The sequence below is a fragment of the Setaria italica genome, chromosome I (assembly GCF_000263155.2).
Source record: "Setaria italica strain Yugu1 chromosome I, Setaria_italica_v2.0, whole genome shotgun sequence".
In the NCBI taxonomy this organism is placed as follows: Eukaryota; Viridiplantae; Streptophyta; class Magnoliopsida; order Poales; family Poaceae; genus Setaria; species Setaria italica.
In genome coordinates, this window is record NC_028450.1 from 9,281,529 (window position 1) to 9,301,904 (window position 20,376).

The window sequence follows — 20,376 nt, forward strand, 5'->3', positions numbered from 1 at the left end:
TACATATCACTAAAACCTAATTCTCTTTGGACTCCTGTGCCATTGCCGTCTATATTATGTGTAACGGGAGCAAATGGATATGGGAAATGACTCTTTCACCATCAATTGAGCAGGAGGCGTAATTTTTTACACATGACTTAGGCGCCACTGTGAGCTGCTCGTTTTGGCGGCAAAGTTGCCTCTTGGCGCCAGAATGCTATGGACCCTCTATGTAGTGACCAGCACTCCTCTTCTTACTTCTTGCCTTCTTCTCTTTACCTTCTTCCACCTCTATCTTGTGCTACTGCTCTGCTTCCTATATCTTGTGCTACTGCTCTGCTTCCTAGGAACCATGTCGCAAGTCTCAAGCAATGGAAGGAGGATTAGGAGGGTATTTTGCCCGAACTGTGGAGTCCTAGTGAACTGGAACAGGGCAACAACTCCAGAGAACTTCGACCGCATTTTCTATAAGTGTCCATTCTTTGCGGTGGGATTCTACAATTAGTTTGTGCTATATTTATGTTTGATGGGTTGATTGATCTTATGAACAACTTTCTTTCTTTTATTTATTCTTGCGCTTTAGCCCGGGCGATGTTAGTTCTTTCGGTAGGAGGACATGATGGGGCAATCATCAGTGGAGGAAGGAGCTCCAGCTGCACATGTTGTGCCTCCATCTGCGCCTATTTTGCCTGTGATTCCCGCGCAAGATGTAGTGGCGTCAAGAGGTGCTGTACAACAAGTAAATGGTAGAAGGATGGTTGAAGGAAGGATCTTGGAACAACTAAAATGGATCAAAAAGCTAGTTTGTGTTTGCATCCTCCTTGTCTTGTATGTAATTCTGAAGAAGTGATTGAAGATCTAGTAGTATGAGTACTTTTGGTTGTATGAATGACATGGATGGACTGATGGATAAGTGCTTTTGGTTGTATGAATGAAATCAGGAATGAAAGTTGGAATTCTCCTATATATGATGTTGTTCTTTGAGGAAGTAAGAAACAACTAGTAGGCAATAACATCCCAGATTTGATAACATCCCACAACTAGTTGTTAATATAACAATTTTGATGATCTAGATAATAGTCAGACCAAATCCAGGACACAGTTCAACAGTTTTGGTCATCCAAAATGATCTTACAAGTTTAACAAAATAACTAGTCCTTGAGACAACAAGTTTAACATATATTGAGCTTCCTCTTGCTCCTAGTTCCTATTGCAAGGCTGTCAGGAGAAGTGGGAACCTTGCTTCTTGTGCTCATAGCAGGAGACCCAAGGACTGCTTGTTCCACCCCAACCTTTGCTCCTTTCTTCCGGACAGGTAGTTTGTTAACCTTTTCAACAGAACTAGCTGGGGCTTGCTGTATTGGTCCAGGTGGGCCTTCAATGCTCAAAGGCACAAGCTCTTGCTGGTTAGAGTCTGCTTCAGATCTTCTAGATAAGATAGAGAAGGGAACATAGTTAGAAAAATGTTTACTTGTTTGATGATGATCATGTAGACAAGGGCATCTTACCTAAAAAGCAGTTGATGATGATGTTGTAGTGCTATTTTTTCTCTTCTTCCCTGCAGTTGAAGATGTACTGGTGCTCTTCCTTTTTTCCCCACCAGATGTTGATGCACTTGTGCTCTTATTTTTCTTCCCACCAGATATGGATGCACTTGTGCTCTTTATTTTCTTCCCAACAGATGTGGATGCACTTGTTACATTTGGCAAGGTTGGGAAAATCATCCTTGTTGGAACCTGGATAGAGATAGGCACGATGCTTATTTCTGTCGAGGCAGGTTCTGCTTTCTTCTTCCACATCTTTGGTGGGTCCCTGTAACAGACCGTGTTAGTATTGGTTATAGAGAAAACAATGAAAGACAAACAAGTGGTTGTGATCACCTTTCAACAAGCATTTCTGCTATGTCTGCAGGATCTCCTTCCTTGCAAGTGTACCAGTGATGGCCATAATCATGACAAATTGAACATTCATGCTTGCCTTTGGTGCTGGTGCCACCCTCTATGCTGGATTTGAACCTATTATCCCTTCTCCTACCTGTTGTGGACTTGAGTAGATGTGGATGCATAAAGAACCCATAGTTTGACTTCAACCACATGGACTTGTCTGGTATAGCAGGGATGATGCCCTCATATGCAGCTCTGAACTTCTCCACTGAGTAGAAGTGGTCCACATTATCTTCAATTTTCTCCCTATTGATGCTTGTAATGAATGCCAGAGCATGTTTGTAAGGTAGCCCTGAAACTTGCCAAGCCCTACATGAACAAGTCCTTTCATCTAGATTGACAATAAATCTGTAAGCTGAGCCTCCTGTTGAACACACCTCTGCAACTGCATTAGAACTTGTTATGACATCTATGTTTAAGTTTCCGCTCTGGTCCTTCAGCTTCTTAACAATATGCTCAAGGATTTTTCCATCCATATTCCTTACAATCTTCCTTCTGTGGTTCCACTTCATCAGAAGCTTCTGCCTGATTGTATCCATCAGGTCATCCAAATACTTGCTCTTATCATTCTTAATCCAATTGTTAAAACTTTCAGCTATATTATTAGTTACATAATCAACCTTAGGGAGTGTGAGAGCTGACTCCTTGTCCAAATCTTGCTATGGTTATGTTTCAGGTACTGCATAGCTTCAGGCTTGGCTGCAGCCATAGCTGACTAGTGCATCTCAAAGAGGTAAGAGTTTCAGTTGTATGATGATGCCCTCAAATGATCATCAAAAACTTTACCTGAATACCTCTTCTTGAAATTTTGCACAAGATGCCACATACACTCTCTATGCCCAGCAATTGGAAATACTTCTGTTACACCAGCTATTACTGCTTGACCACGGTCAGTGCACAATGTCAGCCCAGTTGGAGTCCCAATGGCCTCCTTCAACCTCTCCATGAACCATATCCAGTTATCATTTATTTCTGAATCTATAACTCCTATAACAACTGGATACATCTATCCAGTTGTGTCCATCTATTGCACAAGCAACACACAATTAGCCTCTGAACTTGCCAGTGAGGAATGTACTATCTACTATCAAATATGGCCTACAACCTTGAAGAAACTCATTGTGGCGGAACCGCCCAAATTAACCTGACTAAAATGCACTTAAGTCGCCTGACACGCGATCATGCACTTTAAGCAAGTCAACATGGTCGTCCGTCGGATTTCATCCGATAAACCACTTACTCAGGATCGAGAAGCATTGCTCACACGAAGGTGAGTGGGCACAGAGATTACAACATTCCCATCACAACAACAAGTTCAACATTTTATTACATCAGAGTTTTCGAAATTCAGACCGAAAGTTGCAAGGTTCGAAGTCAAATAAAACTAGCGGAAGCTAAATGTCGATACATGACATCACGACGAAGCCGATCATGACATCAAAAATTCCTTCCTTCGCCGTCCGAGGAGGGATCCCACTCGACTGTCCAGCCTGGAGGAAGCTGGGTCGGCCAAGTGGTACCAGCAACCAAACTATTGGCATTACCTGAAAAAGATTAGCCACAACAAGGCTGAGCAACTAGTACTCAGCAAGACTGACCCGTCGGAAGGACACGACCGAGACCTAGACATGCAAGGCCTTCTGGCTCTAGGGTTTTCTTTGCCAAAGCGTCTAAAGTCAGTCCTTACTTTCAACATTTTAGCTCATGTTCTACGTTCTTTATCCCGTCTAGATTAGCAACTTATACTAAACAAGCATGATTTCCAAACAATTACTTAACAAGCATCCAGATTAATATCATCATCATGTTCCATCTTTACTCAGTGCAGAATAGCGATCAAGTAGTCCCAAACTGTGAGAGGCAGACGAATCGATTCGAATTTATTAACCATGCATGGCAAACCTAATCTCACGACATCCGCGCACCACGAAGGGTCGCTTCATTTGTCAGCCATCCCCATCGATCCCTTAGGCACGTGTCAGAGCCAACTGCCTTTGGCGTGCAATGCTCCATAATCCCGGCCTCTGCCGTACTATGACCGCACTTGCACCCACATGATGCACCATGGGAACGATGTTCCAAGGACAGCCGGAGGGTTTTTGCCACGCCCCAGTTCAATCAGGTACTAGGCTTCCCCATCCCATACTAAGTATGAGATTAGTACTTTCAAACACTTGATGACGAACGCCGACACGTTTCAACCTTAGTTCATTTTCATTTAGACAGACGGGGCAATCCACCAAGTATCGAACATAAGCCTGACCCCGTCCGTCGTCCTTATGGTTGCGACATAACTGAAACATTCAACTCCTATAACTCGCGAGTGACAGAAGATCACTCGACTTTTACCGAAACCTATTAAGCATTGCACTACTCGACCTTAGCAACTAGTAATCAGACAAGGTACTAAGTTTATGCATCTAAGGTTTCATTACAACTCCTGGAAACGTAAATGCGCAATCAAGTAATCAGTAAGTGGCATGAAAGTAAAACAGGGAGTTCATGCACCGGGGCTTGCCTTCAGGAAAAGCTTGCGGGTCCTCGGGGTCTTGCTCTGGTTCGGGCTCTCCTTCGAAGGGGTGCAGCTCCTCGGCGGGGTCTTCTTCCGGTGCCGGGTGAAGCTCGTACGTTCCGTTGGCGAGATTCAACTCTACACGGAAATGCAATGCAGGGTTAACATTTTAGATGGTTATTTCAACACACTCATGTTTTAACCCGGACACTTGTAGCAAAGCTACAGGAAAAGTGGGGGAGTTCAACTTCTATTGGTGGAGAACAGGACGAGAGGGTCAGATTGGGAGAAACTTAGGGTCTGACCCTCAGGTTTTAAGGAAAAACTGTACCGAGGTCCTTAGACTCAACACAGAGAAATCCCAAAAAAAATTTCACCGATACCCTCGGGTCAAAGAAAAAGATACAGCCGAGCCCTCGGGCGAGGCAGAGAAAGGTCGGCGAAACTGACAGGGTCGGGCGAGACGAAAGGAAAAGGGGTCGGCGAGACGAACAGAGAGGGGTCGGGCGAAACGAAACAAAAGGGGGTCGGACGAACCGAACGGAAAGGGGTCGGGCGAACCGAACAGAGAGGGGTCGGGCAAAACGAAACAAAAGGGGGTCAGACGAACCGAACGGAAAGGGGTCGGGCGAACCGAAACAAAAGGGGGTCGAACGAACCGAACGGAAAGGGGTCGGGCGAACCGAAACAAAAGGTTAAGCAGCTTACCTCCAGGTCTGCTGGTGAAGCCTTGGGGTCGAAGGAAGTAGGCTGGGGCGGGAAGTCGTACGCGTGAAAGCTTGGGCGGCGGCGAGACTTCGACGGTGCTCCGACGGCGGTGCTTCTTGCGGACACAAGCGAGCTCGAGTACAGCGCGGAGGAGCGGGCGGCTGGTGGGTTGGAAGAAGCGGCTGGAGCAGAGAGGGGAACTTCCTCAAGAGTGTGGCGGCAAAGTCGCCGGAGTGTGGGGTGGCGCAAAGGGGGTGAGCTCCACGGAAGCTAAGCGGCGGCGCAGAGGAGAAAGCGGCGGCTCAGAGGAGAAAACAGCTATGTGGGTGTGGGCAGTGGCAAGGGGTGGCATTGCTGGTGAGGGGGAGGGTTCCTTTTATAGGGTCGGGGTGGCGCGGAGGGTCGAGGCGGGGCTCCGGTGGGGAAAGGATAAGGCTGGGAGCGGCGAGTGCGCGGGCAAGGCGGCCATTGGCCGGCGACGCCATTGGGCAGCGGAGGCGGAGCTCCGGGTGGTCTTCAGTGGTGATTGGCCTTGGGCGGCGCGCGTCTGGGGCTTCCGGTCTGTCGGGCGGGCGAGGCGGAAGGGCTACCGTGGGGGTTGGGCGAGCAGGCGGAGGCGCGGGACGCCGTGGTCGTGGTAGCTTTTCCGGCGGACGGGTGGAACGGGGTTGGTGGAGCAGAGCCGTGGCAAGCGGAAGGCGACCTGCGCGCGGCCGGTGGTTGGCTAGCCCTGCGCTCGCTCCGTCCTGTCGCGGGCGCGGTTTGGGCGCCGTGGCTCACGTCCTGTCGCTGTCGTGCTGGTGATAGGGTGCCGGCGAGCTGTCGGTGGCCGGCGGCCACGCGGCACGCGGCGCGCGAGCGAACGTGCTCTGGCGCGCGGGCGTCGAGGCTCCTTTCGGGCAGCAAGCCTGACCAGCTTTGGAGCGATCCTCCTCCGAATCTTTCAACACAACTTCCGAAACTCCCTTAAACAAACTTGCTCAACTCTGATCTTTCTTCAAACTTTGTTTAAGGTGTTGGTTTAGATTGTGAAAGGATTCAAAGATAAATCATGCCAAAGTTAGCTAAAAATATGGAATTCCAGACTTAGGATTTTTAAAGCATCAGAGTTGACTGTTTTACCTCACTTTGATCGGGGTTTTGAACAGGTTCGGGCCCGATTTGGATCTGGATCAGTGTAACAAAGTTGGAACACACTCGAGGTACTACGACTTTCATTCAGGCCCTAACTTGAGTTTAGATAGGAAAACGGGAGATGAAAGCTTGCAAAGATGGAGGAAAACTCGAATTCCAGGACTTACGAGATTTTTAGGGTCCTTTAGTAAACCGGTTTTGGATTGCTATTTTTGACTCCCTTCCACTCCGAATTAGTCAAAGTGTCTTTAACAAAAGTTGTTTGAATTAAAAAGTTTTACAACTCTTATTTGGGCGGAAATTTAAGTTTGCATATAAAATTTCAAGCTTTAATCCAAACTCCAAAAAGAGCTTCTTAGGGTTATAAAGGCCATTTCACTTCTTTAATCAGGGATTTATCACTGGTTTACAGTTAAAAGTACTTAATTTAGGTAGAGTTGTTACACTCATCTATGCAAGGTTTCATTGCAAAGAACAGTCTATTAAACCTGATCTTGTTATTGATGGTGTGATGATCTATTACTACAAAGCTCCCAGGACAAGACTGTTCAATTTGTAGTTTGAATCTGTACAAGTTGTCAAAACTTTCCTTCCAATCTCCAAACAACTAAGTGCAACCTTCTTACCATGATAAACTCTCTTGTAGTGCACATCCACCTTGTACTCATCCTTTGGCCTCATCTGTAGTTCGTTGGCTACCACCTTTGGGTTCTCCTAGACCCAGTCCTTTACTTTCTCACATACCCAATACTTTGTTGCACACTTCACCTTGCCACTTCTTCTTGTGCTATGACATTCATGTTCATGAGGATTCTTCTTCACCTAGAAAGGTCAATGTTACCAATTAAAAGTAGTATAATATCAATAAAACTAAACAAAGCAGTAAATTTGGACAAGTTACCTTGACTGTCAAGTTGCCTCCCCATAGTTGAAGCATGAATTCTCCACCTATAGCTATCCCACTGCAATAGACCATGTACCTCCCTGGTTCACTCTTCTTAATGTTAAACTCAAACTCTTTCCTTATTGCATGAGTTGCTAATGCCAACTTAAAATCAGACATATTTGGATAAATGCTTCCTACTTCCATAGGAGGGTCAGCTTTGTCATACACTACTTCAGGATTTATAAGTGGCTCTTTATCTTTTACTACCTCATCTACCTCATCCTCATAGTTAGAATCAGAGTCAGAGTCAACTTCAAAGTTAGAGAGAACAACATCTTCTTCATTGCCTGCAGCTGGGTCAATCTGTGGCCCTATATCGATGTACATTCCTTCCTCATCAATAGCCACATGCTCATTTTCTAGTTCAGGGTTATCTAGGTACCTATTCTAGCTGTGTCTTAGTGAAAATGGGTTTTTCAGTGCAACCTTGTGTTTGTGTAAACTGGCTAGGTTCTAGATGCTTAGGATCTAGCATTGAAGGGGTGCATGGGACTTGAACGCACTTATGCCACAATGGTATGGCTGGTGCCTCACAACTAGGATGATAATGAGCAATGGAAATGTAACAGGTCTTGGTACTGACATGTTTGGCAAACATTTCAACTAGTTCTTGGTTAGAGTTCACTTCGATGTTTGACTTGGTGTCAGAACAATAATAGAAGAATTTGACTACATCATCATAGCCGCCAAGGTACTTGTCCTCAATTTCCTCCAATAGATCTTTGAAATTGGTAATGTCAGCATCGACAACCTTGTTACAGTTATACCTTTTGCTTTGGGTATTGTTGGCAATAAGATGGATTTCTAAGTTGTAGCTCATTTTCGGGTCCATCCTACAGATGAACACCCACCAATTTTAAGCATCACCCTAGCATCTACACCTTCCACATGAAATGCTTGAGAATGGATAAAAGGAATGGGCACTCACTCTTCTGGAAGCCATCCAGGTCGCTCCTTTGACCCCGCCATTGTCAATCCGTGAGCAAATCCTCCTTCCGCCAGTGCGCACGGCCCCAAATCAAGTAGATGCACCTTCCTCGCTACCCCATCTTCCTCTTCTTTGTGCGGTCAAATTCTTGGGACTGGATCTGCAACCTTTCACCGCCGCTGCCGCTGCTGCCGATTCCCTAGGGTTTCGCCGCCTATGAGAGAGCGAGCGAGAGAGAAAGGTCGAGAGAGGAGAGAAGGAGACGGATGGGGGATTGGAGCCGGTCAAGGTCAAGAGGAGGTCCACACACTGATGCAAAGAGGGTAAAATGGACAATTACCCTATTGATTTTGGTTCCCGTTCGGTACAAGGATGAGTCAACATGATGGATGGAGATGGCAATGGCACAGGAGTCCAGAGAAAATTGGATCGATGCCCGAGTGGGATCACAAACTTTTTAAGTGGTACATATAGAATTGAGAACTTTTATAATGGTACACAGGGAATTGCCTAAAAAATGAGACGGGGACAATCCAACTCGAGGGCGTGCTCCGAGTCATGGGCTCGTGGCCGAGGACGATGACGCCATAGATCACGCTCACGCTCACCCGCATGGCCCACACATGTCGTGATGGCGGTGGATGCTCTGATCCAAGAGGAAGGCCGTGCGGGAGGCGCTGGACTTCCTGTCTTGGCCTCACCACGAGAAGATGCCATAGCCTGCCCGTAGCAGTCAGCCGCTTACCACGCGTTTCTATCTGCCATGGTTCATCATCCCGTCAGCCACGAAATCAGGAGGGGAGGGAGGCCTCCTCGGCGATGGAGTCGTCGTTAATGGCTCCATACTGCTGCGCTCGTCATGGACGGAATCCCCTAAATTGGATCGTGATCAATAATCACGATCCAACTATTTACATAAAAACCCCTAAATTGCATCACGATCAATAGTCGCAATCCAATTATTTACACTAACACCCCTACACATTTTCAGAATAGTCCCTCTGCTATGACCGCTGACTGTCTCCCCTCCCCGTGCAGCTCCGGCGACTGCCACACCACCACGCCGGCGAGTGAGGAGCTCCTCTCCTCCTCCTACGGATCTACCTTCCCACTTTCCCGCGGAATCCCTCTGGCTCATCCGCCTTCCCCCGCCATTGCCATCATGCATCGTCTGGAGCTGGGCGGCGGAGTTGCGGCGCGCTGAACGGCCGTGGTTTGGTGCCGCCATTCAAGCGTGGAGGAGCGACGCCCTCGCGAGAGACAACTGGTGGTGCTGGGGATAGGAACCCTTGTTAACACTCGCCGCCGTCGACAGAGGCGCAAACCGTTTTGGCGAGGAATGGTGAGCGACTGAGCGTTACTGCCCGCCGTCATTGCCGTCGGCAAAGGCAGTTGTTCATCGATGTAATTGTAACAACCTAGCTTAATTAAGCCATGTTTAAATCTTAAATAAAGTCATTAGTGCTTAAAGAAAAACTTTGGCAGTGGTGAAGGCAAGTAAAAAAAGACACTTTTGCCCCTCACAGTAACTCAAATTTTCGCTTAAGAACATAAAAATATGTCCAACTAAGAGTTGTAGAACTCAACTTTTCCAACAACTTTTATTTTTCGTGTTTTTCCTGAATCTCAGCATAAACCCTTCAAAAACTCGAAATTTGAATATGTGTTAAATTAAGAAAAACAGTTGAAGTCCCGACTTTGGGGCTCTTTATTTTGAAATGTATTATATAAACTCAAGCTGAGCTCTATAACAAAGTTTTAGAGCTTTGAAACCTTAAAAACTTTGATTAAAGGAGTAAGATCTAAATCTACCCTAAAATCCTTCAAAACCTAGGTCAAAGCCAACTAGTTCGGTCAACCCAGCCTCAATTGGCAGTTCAGGCTAAGTCTGGAAAACAGCCCAACCTGGCATTTTAGCATGGGCTTATCTCTCAAAAGTTGAGCAGAACATCAGAAAAACCCTTTATAAGAGTTTGAGAACTAAGTTTTTACAACAACTTGTTAAATGGACTCTGGTCTATTTCGCATCAGGAACTTTTCAAATTTCGAGCTCAAGTCAGCCAAAGACCCAAAAACCGGCCAAACCGCTGTTTTTTCTCTAAGTCTGGAAAACCGACGTTCTTCCAAACTTTACAGCTTTCAATCTCCAAATCTACCGTGAATTTGAACTCGGTTCAATTACAAAAGTTAAACTTTGGTCTGAGGACTACAACTTTGGTAAAGGGAGTTAATGTTGTGCGGTTCAAGATTTGGGAGATCTTGCACCTGGAAATCAGCCTAGGGAGGGATCTCGCAAATCCCTCAGCCCAACGCGCGCCAGGGCACGTGTGCTGCGCGCTCCAGAGCGCCGCCGCCGCGTGGCGCGGCTTCACCGGCGAAGCCGTCTCGCCCAGTCCCCGGCCAGGACAGGATGGGGCGACGCGCCTCGTTCCCTAGTCGAGCTCGACGTCGCCCTGAAGCTCCTCTGCCCCGTCTCGCCTCGCCCGAGGCCTTGCCAACCGCGCCAAGCGCTCTGCCCGCGGACACGCCGCCGTCCCGGCCACTCCGCGGCCGAAGCAGGTTGCCGCTGTGCCCGACGCTGCCTCGTACCCCGCGCGCGATCCTCTCCGCCAAGATCTCCGGCCGCACCCCGACGCTCCTCGCCTGTCCAATCAAGACCTGCCGCGACTCTGCCCGCTCACGCCCCGCGATGCCGCCGCCTCCGCCAACCGCCACCCCGGCCGCGACAACTCCTCCCCGCCTCGCAAGTGACGCGTCCCGGTAAAGTCGCTGTTGCTGTGCATGCTCGCTTCGCTTCGCCCGCGCCTGTCGCCTCGCCTGCCGCGCCCCTCTCCCTCCTCTGTTCGCCAATGGTGTCATCACCATTAATGGTCGCGACAGCACGCGCCCCGCTCCCCTCCGGCCCACCGGCTAGCCACGAGCTCCGGCACCTATATAAACCTCGCCGGCACTACCGCGCTCCCCTTCGCCTCTCTCTACGCTCCAGTTGACCCCGTCTAGAACCTCACCCGCTCGCCAAGCTCCGCTACCATAAGCTCCTTTGCTCCATGCTCACACGCTGCCGCACGAGCTCACCGTGGAGCTCCCCCTTCCGCTCAACCCTGCACCTTGCCAACACCACCAGCCGCTTCGCCTCTCTCTCGCACAGCTCTAGAGCCCGTCTGTTGCCCACGAAGAGTACCGCTGCCGCCGGAACACCGCCGGACTTCACCGCCACCGAAGCTCCCCGCCCTTGCGTTGTTCCGCCCCAACCGAGCCTCCCCGTCGCCCCCGACTACTTCAAACCGGCCCAAGGTGAGCCTGTAAGCCTCCCGGCCCCTTACCGTCCCAAGGCTGCCAGCGAATCGCCGGAATTTTGGCCGACCTCCGCCGCCTGCGCGCCAGGAACCTGATTGCGGTTTAGAAAGTTGAGTAAAGGGCTTTAGTGCAAAGACCAGGAACCCCTACGCGATTAAAGTATAGACCTAGGGGTTAGACCGTAAGTTACCTCGGTTTTTCTTTTATAATCGGCAGAATATGTGTTTAACTTTGGAAATTCACCAAAACTCATAGAAAATTCAAAAAAAATATTAAACTAATTTTGCTAGACTCAGTATTAAGAGTAGTTTTTAATAAAAATACTTTTGGCACATGTCACTGCTAAGATTAATGTTATATGATTTAATCCTTGTTTAAGCTATTTAAATCATAACAAATCATAGAAAAATGCTAAAAAGGTAAATCCAACTCTCAAGTGCTTGTTTAAGAGATTTGAAGCTCATAAAAATCATGAGAAGCCTGGCTTAGATGTTTAAACCTCTATTTTAGTTTTGTCATGGAAATCTAAGGTTGTTTTTGTCTTTTGCACAATAATTAAACTAGAGATGATAAAATGTGAAACCAACTGGAATAAGTCAGTGGTATAGTGTAGCTTGTAGGAAAAATATGGAACCTGATTAGAAACAAAATTAGAAACCACTTTCCTTTTTAGGGAAGAATAAATAGGGTAAATGTATGGAAAAAGATGTCCTGCACTAAAAATTGTGAAAAATTCATCAAAGGCTCTGTATCACCCCTATAACTCACTGTTAAAATTTCATGACCAGTTTCATTATGGTTTCTGTTATAAAAATATTTAAGTATATGCTACCTTAAGGTATTAAAGGTAATATTGGAAGAGGTACAAAAGAACATTCAGAAATAGGATCGCTTTCCGATCTCAAGTATAATAAAGTAAGTGCTTATATGTACACAATCACCATCAAAACAACCCTAAACTTGTACCACACCCCACCTTCCTTATGCAGATAAAGAAGGTGTAGAACCTTGTTTAGGTGAATGTGGCCCTAATACAACTTCTTCTTCAGTACTAACTCGTGTTTTACATCATATGAGAAAGCTTGGAAATTTAACTTGATGCATTGCATTTCGTGTAAAGCTGAACCTCGCTGATGGGACTTACAAGCTTCACCCAGCGTCAGAAGAAGGAGCCGTAGCTGATCTGCAGCCCGTCGGAGCCGAGCCCGAGCAAGCTGAAGACCAGTTTGCTACCTCCCCGCATGAAGGCAAGCCCTGGAGCATAAATTCCTATATTTTAATTACTTGCAATACAATTGCTTGCCTTGTTTGTGCATTTACGTTGCAGGAATTGTTTGAAACCATAGATGCATGAGATAGACACCCTTTTGATATGAACACTAGTATTTGAAGTCGAGTAGTTGCAATGCTTAATAAAACTCGGTAAAAGTTGAGTGATTGCCTGTCACTCGCAAATTATAGGAGTTGTTTGCTCTCCTTTTTGTTACAACTATAAGGACGATGGATGGGTAGGGATCTGTGAACTATTTTGGTGGTCGGTGGATTGCCCCGTCTGTCTACATGAAATTGGACTAAGGTCAAGATGTGATAGTGTTCGTGATCAAGTGTTTATAAGTACTAATCTCATACCTAGTATGGGATGGGGAAACCTAGTACCTGATTGAACCGGGACGTGAACGGATCATTCCACTGTCTCTAGAAACTGAGTTTTCCCCTGGTGCATCATGTGGTGACAAGTGCGGTTATAGAATGACAGAGGCCGGGTCTATGGAGCCTTGTACCGAGGGAAGTAGGCCCGACACGGGTCTGGGAATGGATGGGGACGGCTGACAAATGAAGCGACCCGATGCATGATTAAGAAATTTGAATCGATTCGTCTGTCTCTCACAGTTTGGGACTACTTGATTGCTATGCTACACTGAGTAAGAATGAAAGATGATGATGATCTAATATGGTTACCTGCATTAAATTGCTTGGAGACTATGCTTGTTTAGTCTAGTTGCTAACTTAGACCGGTAAATGAACGTAGAATTTGTGGCTAAAATATTGAAAGTAAGGACCCACGTTAGTCGCTTTTGGCAAAAACCAACCCCTCTAGCTAAAAAACTTGCATGTCTAGGTGTTGGTGGAATAGTACCACCAGTCGGTTAAGTCTTGTTGAGCGTAGTTGCTCAGCCTTGTTGTGGCATATCTCTTTCAGGTGATGTTGATGCCTCTGAGCTTGCTGCAAGTGGCACTTGGCCTCCCTAACTTCCTCCTGGTTGGACGGTTGAGTGGGATCCCTCCTCAGACGGTGAGGATCGGGATCACTGATGTCATGATCGGCTTCGTCATGATATCCTGCAACGACGTTAGCTTCCATCTAGTATTTTTGTTGCATGAACTCTGCAATTTATGTTTGAATTTCGAACGTGATGTTGTAATAATTTGATGCACTTATTTAATCTGGATGGACTATTGTAATCTCTGGAACCACTCACCTTCGTGTGAGCTCTGCTTTCTCGATCCTGTGTTAAGTAGTTTATCGGATGAAATTTAATGGACCACCGAGTTAACTTGGTTAAAGTACGTGATCGCGTGTTAGGCGACATAAAGTGATTTGGGAGGTTCCGCCCTAGCAATATAATCCCGTACGTGCTTGGGCACGCTAATAAGTAACATGATGATGGGACTATCCGACTATGTGCATTACTTCGTGTAACCTTGGATGACATTTTGGTGCTAAGCCTCTCAGCTGATCAATTTGGTTTCACCAGTCAAAGCAGTATGAGTGGAACAGCAGCAGTGCAGCACATTCTTTATATCGAGTGTAGTATTTTGTCAATAAAAAAGACTAAATAATAGTCTTTTCGGAAAAAAAATCCTTGTAAGAGAAAAATCTGCATCACTGTATGCTTTCACACAGCGAAAGAAACACCGGCCACAAGTGGAAGAAAAACATCCGGATGATAGTACCGCGCAAAACATAAATTGATTTGGCTAGGAATGATATCGAGCACATCATGCAAGGCCACATTCGGATGATTTCATTTGGCAGGCAAAATAGGAATTGGTCAAGAAATCTGATACTTCTCGCATGTAGCAAAATGACAGTAACTGAAATAAGTTTGAATAACATCTCTCATCCTAGCTTTCAGTTCAAACATTCAGAGAATGAAGTATATGTAGTCTAACTGAGAGTAGAGTGACATGCTTCATCACTCATAACGTTCAAAGCTAGGATTCGGCATAATAAGTTATCACAAGCACACCCAAGCACAAAGTCAGAAATGTATTACCAATCAATTGAGACATGAGGATGGAGGATTTGGAAAATCAGGAGTGGAAGATGAACATGAACTGACGTGACCTGGTTTCCTGCCTCAGCTGTATCCTGCAGGCCGCAGCGGCACCACACCACCGCCCTCCTCCTGACTCCTGAGCCGGCGAATCTCTCCTGCCTCGTCCGCCTCCCCCGCCATTGCCATCTTCGGGGCCGGACGGCGGCGTCGCGGCATCGCCGTGGTTTGGCGCCGCTGTTCTGGTGTCTGGTGGTGCCGGGGCTAGGAACCGTGAACGCTCGCTGCCAAAGGCGAGCACCATTTTTGGCTAGGGATTATGCGCGCTGTAGCTCGCCGTCATCGCCAATTCGCCATCGACGAAGCCGCAGGCAGTTGCTGACGCCAAAGGCGAGCATCATCTCACCACTTGGCTGTTCTTCGGTGCACTGATGCTTTATTTGGATTAACAAATGGAGGGAGAGAAAGAAACAGGGTGGTGTTGGGTGTGTATGAATATGTTTGAGGAAGCTGTCCACTCCTAAACCTGTAAACTGCAATACTTGTCGAATTGCTGCTCTTACAGCTCTTACATTCTCAATGATCAAGTAGTTCAGACACGAAATAAAAAAAACACCGGCGCAAAGGGTCTTTGCTCTGCCTTCACATTACTCCGGGATGCACCTTTGGCCTTTACATGGAAACTGTTTCTTTTCCATGTCGAATTTCTGCACGACTGTCGAACTTCCATGGCATGGAAAACTGTATCTTTCAAGTTTGAACATCATCATCTACTCATCCATGCAGGATAACTGCTGACTGCATGCGTACTGGTAGATCAAACCAATATTGTGGCAGCTGAGCTGAAGGCACCTGTAATCCGTGAAGAAAAATCAGCCGGTTACTGACAGTTAGCAGAAGCTCAAATGTCAGGATCAGAAAAATCTGAACTAAGGCCTTGTTTAGTTGCCCTGAATTTGGGTGTCCAAAATTACTGTTGTAGCACTGTAGCACACTGTAGCGTTTCGTTTGTATTTGTGAATTATTGTCCAAATATTGACTAATTAGGCTCAAAAGATTCGTCTCGCAAAGTACAACAAAATTGTGCAATTAGTTTTTGATTTCGTCTACATTTAGTACTCCATGCATATACCGCAAGTTTGATGTGACGGGGAATCTTCTTTTTGCATAGTGTCAAAATTGGGAGTTTGGGTGGAACTAAGGCCTAAGGTCAAGTTGCGAGATCCTGTCTTTTGAGCCAACTTAAGGGTCATTGTTTACCTCATTACCTGTAAAGCAACTCTCCGGCAGTCAGGCCCCGGTCACTTCATCATCATGCCAACAAGCAATTCCTTAGGATGCAGAGGAAGGGAGCGAGAGCTTACTGTAACTGGAAGACCGAGGTTGTGACGTGCGGTCTCGATCTCAGACGAAGAGCATAAGAAGCCTGGAGGGCCTCCTCTCGCGGCCATGGCGTCGTCGATCGTGCATGCTGCTGCTGCTGCGCTGCGCACGCCGTGGAGCCGCGCCGCCTGGACCGGAGCTCGCGGCGTGGAAGTCTGCCCGTGCATCCATGGCCGGCCGGCCGCCGCCTCCTCGTTCGAGTGTGCGGATGGTTTGAGGGTGGGACGTCTGGCGGAGGTGGCGCGAGCACGGAGTTGGCTGCGGGGGGTCGGCGGACTCGGACGACGGCCATCGCCGCCTCACCGGCGGCGGCCAACGTTTTTTGCGGAAAGCCCCCGATCGCGATCCAGTTAGTTTACACACAACCCCTGAATTTGGATCGCCATCAATAGTCGCGATCCAATTCTTTACACAAAACCCTCTAAATTGGATCGGGATCAATAATCACGTTCGAAATATTTACATAAATATTCCTACGTATTTTCAGAACGGTCCCGCCGCCATAACTGCTGACGGGTTTCCCTTCCCGCGCCGCCCCGGCGATTGCCTCGCCGTCACGTTCCGGAACTCCGCTCCTCCTCCCGGTCCCCGTCCCCTTTCCTCGCCGAATCCCTCCTGCCGCGCCCACCTCCCTCCGCCATTGCCAGCCCAATTTTCGTCAGGGCCGGGCGGCGCCGCCCGTTCAGGCGCGCGACAGGCAACTAAGTGCTGGGGCTAGCAACCGTGCGAGCGCCTGACCATCGTACGCCGGAGGCGCACACCATTTTTTGCCAGGCATCGTGAGCGCTTCCTCGCCGTCATCGCCATCGCGGGAGTTGGAGAAATTAGCTGCCGGCCGTCGTTCGTTCGTCGTGGGGCACTTCATGGTCGCCGCTCGTCTGTTCTTCGTTGTGCGATGCTCTGGCGCGTTGGCGCGTGCTCCTAGTGCCAGTAATCCAGTATAGACCAGTAGCACAACGGCCGCATATTGTTTACATTTCGGTGCTCGCCTGCTCGGAACGAAACTAATTTCTAATTCATTCGTCATTTCATCCGCCGAATTTTCGAAATAATGCTTTTTTTGAATTCCAGGGATACAGCCATTGCCCATTTGCATTGGAATTCAGGACAAAACAGTTTAAAGTGTTCAAATCCCTTCTGTTCAAAAAAAGAAAACAGTGTTCAAATCCCATTCAAAACAAGTTGAGTGGAGTGTATGTCTATGAAACCGACATATGAACCCGGCAGCAAGTTTATCAAACATTTGAGTTGCTGCGAGTAACTTTGATACGTTGTTTTCTCTGCATATGCTCGCACAAAGATAGTAGGAAGGGGTGCCTCGTAGGCACACCAAACCCAGCACGTGTTGACGTGGCTCTGCCCGTGTACGGTATGCACAACTTTGGTAGCAACAAACAAATTTAAGGAGAAAAAAGGATAGTAGGAAGGAAATTTTGTCATGATCGAACTGTGAAATGGGCCGTTGGACTACGGAGATCATGGAGGCTGGCTGGGCCACCGAAATAGCTGACCTCGTTGGCCCGGCCCGGCTCTCTTCTCTCTCTCCATCGGCCACACAGCGACTGCCCTCTCAAGCAAAAAGAACTTAACACAGTGACCCAGATCGGCCACGTCGGCTGAAGGGCGCGGCCGTCCACGTCGCCGTCGTCGTCGCCTCGTCGGCTTTCGCCGGAGGAAATCGTCCGGCCGAGACCAAAAAGCGCTGGGCCCGGGCGCGCGCGCGAGCGCCACGTGTTCGCCTCCCCCCACACTCTTCTCCGCTCCTCGGGAGAGACCGAGAGAGCGAGCGAGCAGCCGTGCACTGCACACGCCTGCACACTTGTCTCGTCCACTCGGCTCTCCTCACCCCCTTATCTCCTCTCCCGCCTCCCTCCATCCCCACCAACCAGTCAGAGTCAGCCACACCACACCACGCCTCGATCGCGCCCGCGTCGGAAAGCAGAGCACAGCACGCGAGATGGTGGGCGCCGGCACCGCCGCTGCACCCATAGCCGCGCCGCCGCTCGCGGCCGTCCGGGCCGGCGTGCTCCGGGTCTCTTGCTCGGCGTCCTCCGCCCCCTCCAAGAGCAGCGGCCCCAAGCGGCAGCAACGGCAGCAGGTGCCGCAGCCCGCTCCACCGCTGAGCAGCGCGGCGGTGTCGGCGTCGGCGGCCATGGTGCCGCTGCTGCTGGCCCTGCCGCCGGACGCGCTGGCGGTGGAGGGCGAGTTCGGGATCCTCGAGGGCCGGAGCTTCGCGCTGCTGCACCCGCTCGTCATGGGCGGGCTCTTCGCCTACACGCTCTGGGCGGGATACCTCGGCTGGCAGTGGCGCCGGGTCCGCACCATCCAGGACGAGATCAACGACCTCAAGAAGCAGCTCAAGCCCGCCGCCGCCGCCACGCCCGCCGCGGTCGGCGCCGGGTCCGGAGACGCCTCCTCCTCCTCCACGCCGCCGCCCGCTCCCAAGTCGCCGGTCGAGATCAAGATCGAGGAGCTCACCGAGGTAACAACACCGACCGCATTCCTACATCGAAACGATTGTTGCGGAAACGAAACGAGCATGATGGCACTCGTGAACTGAATTGATGCAGGAGCGGAAGAAGCTGCTCAAGGGGTCGTTCCGGGACCGGCACTTCAACGCGGGCTCCATCCTGCTGGGCCTCGGCGTGCTCGAGTCCGTCGGCGGCGCGCTCAACACCTGGTTCCGCACCGGCAAGCTCTTCCCGGGCCCCCACCTCTTCGCCGGCGCTGCCATCACGGTGCTGTGGGCGGGGGCCGCCGCGCTCGTCCCGGCGATGCAGAAGGGGGACGAGACGGCCAGGAGCCTGCACATCGCGCTCAACACGATCAACGTCCTGCTCTTCATCTGGCAGATCCCCACGGGGCTCGAGATCGTCGGCAAGGTCTTCGAGTTCACTACCTGGCCATGATGATTGCTGACAAGGCCGGGCATCCCTCTGCTTCCGCACTCTGCATGTCTCTTCTCTTCCATCCAGTTTTAGGTTGTTGACTTGATGATAGCCGTGTGTGTTCAGTTCGTTCTGTCTGTCTGCAGGGGTGTTTTCTTGACCTCTGTCGATGTTCATAAGGTTGTGATGTGAGGCTGTCAAATTCCAAGTTTTTTTTTATGCACGAGTGAGAGCTCGTTTTGAAGCACAAAAGTTTTGGTTCAGCTGATGCGTGAATCGCCAAATTTCACGTTGGATGGTGGATGGATGTGCCAAGTTCTTAAGAGTAGGTACCTGCAAAAAAAAAAGGTTCTTTTTCGAAAAGTTCCAAAAAAGTTTTGAAAAAAAGTTCTTAAGAGCCTGGATCATATAAAAGCACTGTAGTTGTTGCTGTCCATATGTGTTTGCAGGCGTGGGGAACTAATTCATGACGTATACATTTTATGTATTCGTGCTCAAAACGAAAATTTAAAACATAACTTTTTTCATTACCCTTTGAATTTGATATATACCATCCCCAGCTTCTATTGAGGTGCCTTCAAATAAAACAAGCACGTGCGAGAACTAATGGCACGTGTTTGTGGCGCGCAATCTCGATTTTGTACTTGGTACTCGCATCAGGGCATTTGAATAATGAGCTAACCAAAGGCCAACAGAAACCGGAACAAGCAACTGGATTACGGCAGCAAAAGGTTCCGTTTGTATTAGAAGTCATGAGTATATATGTTTAGAAGAAATCTGTTGTCTTGTATGGAATGCTTTCACGAGGTTATTGCATGTACTGTGTTCGTTCACAAAAAAAGAAAGAAAAAAGTTTTTTTTTATCATTTAACAAAACTAGCATTTGAAAAGCTGCAACCCAAGCAAGCAGGCGCTAGCTCGACACTCAACATCTGCTTGTCGGCTCAATTTTACCATGCGTCTGATGATTTCCTCCTCCACTACACTCTCGAAGCCTTAGCGAAGTCTAGGCATGTCAAGTGTACCAAGTACAGACAGCTTGCTATCTTACCAACAGTAAAAATACGTAGTTTAAAAAAAAACAGTAAAAATACATGCACCATCGACTTGGTATTAAGAAGAAGCTGCTATAGAAAACCGTAATGGATGTGGTATCAGTGTGGATGATCATGGCAAAGACTGAAGAGGTTTCTTGTCAATTAACTCCATCAAAACTGCAACTTAGTATTTTTAACAGCAACATAGTAAAAACTTTGCAATAAAAAGGATGGGAACAAATTCCAGTTTGCAAACGCAAATAAAATCTGGTGAAAACCAAAAAGAAAACCGAAACAAAAAGAAAAAGCCCTGAGCAGTGAGTACAATGACACACAGGGCACA

At 48.4% G+C, this 20,376-nt stretch overlaps 1 protein-coding gene across 1 annotated transcript; it reads left to right on the forward strand.

The window, feature by feature from the left end:
• Positions 1–17,925: 17,925 nt before the first annotated feature.
• On the forward strand, positions 17,926–19,292 carry LOC101775164. The gene is made up of 2 exons (XM_004952016.3): positions 17,926–18,590; positions 18,679–19,292. The coding sequence occupies exons 1-2, from the start codon at positions 18,066–18,068 to the stop codon at positions 19,015–19,017; spliced, it is 864 nt and encodes a 287-aa protein (XP_004952073.1). The 5' UTR covers positions 17,926–18,065; the 3' UTR covers positions 19,018–19,292.
• Positions 19,293–20,376: the final 1,084 nt, after the last annotated feature.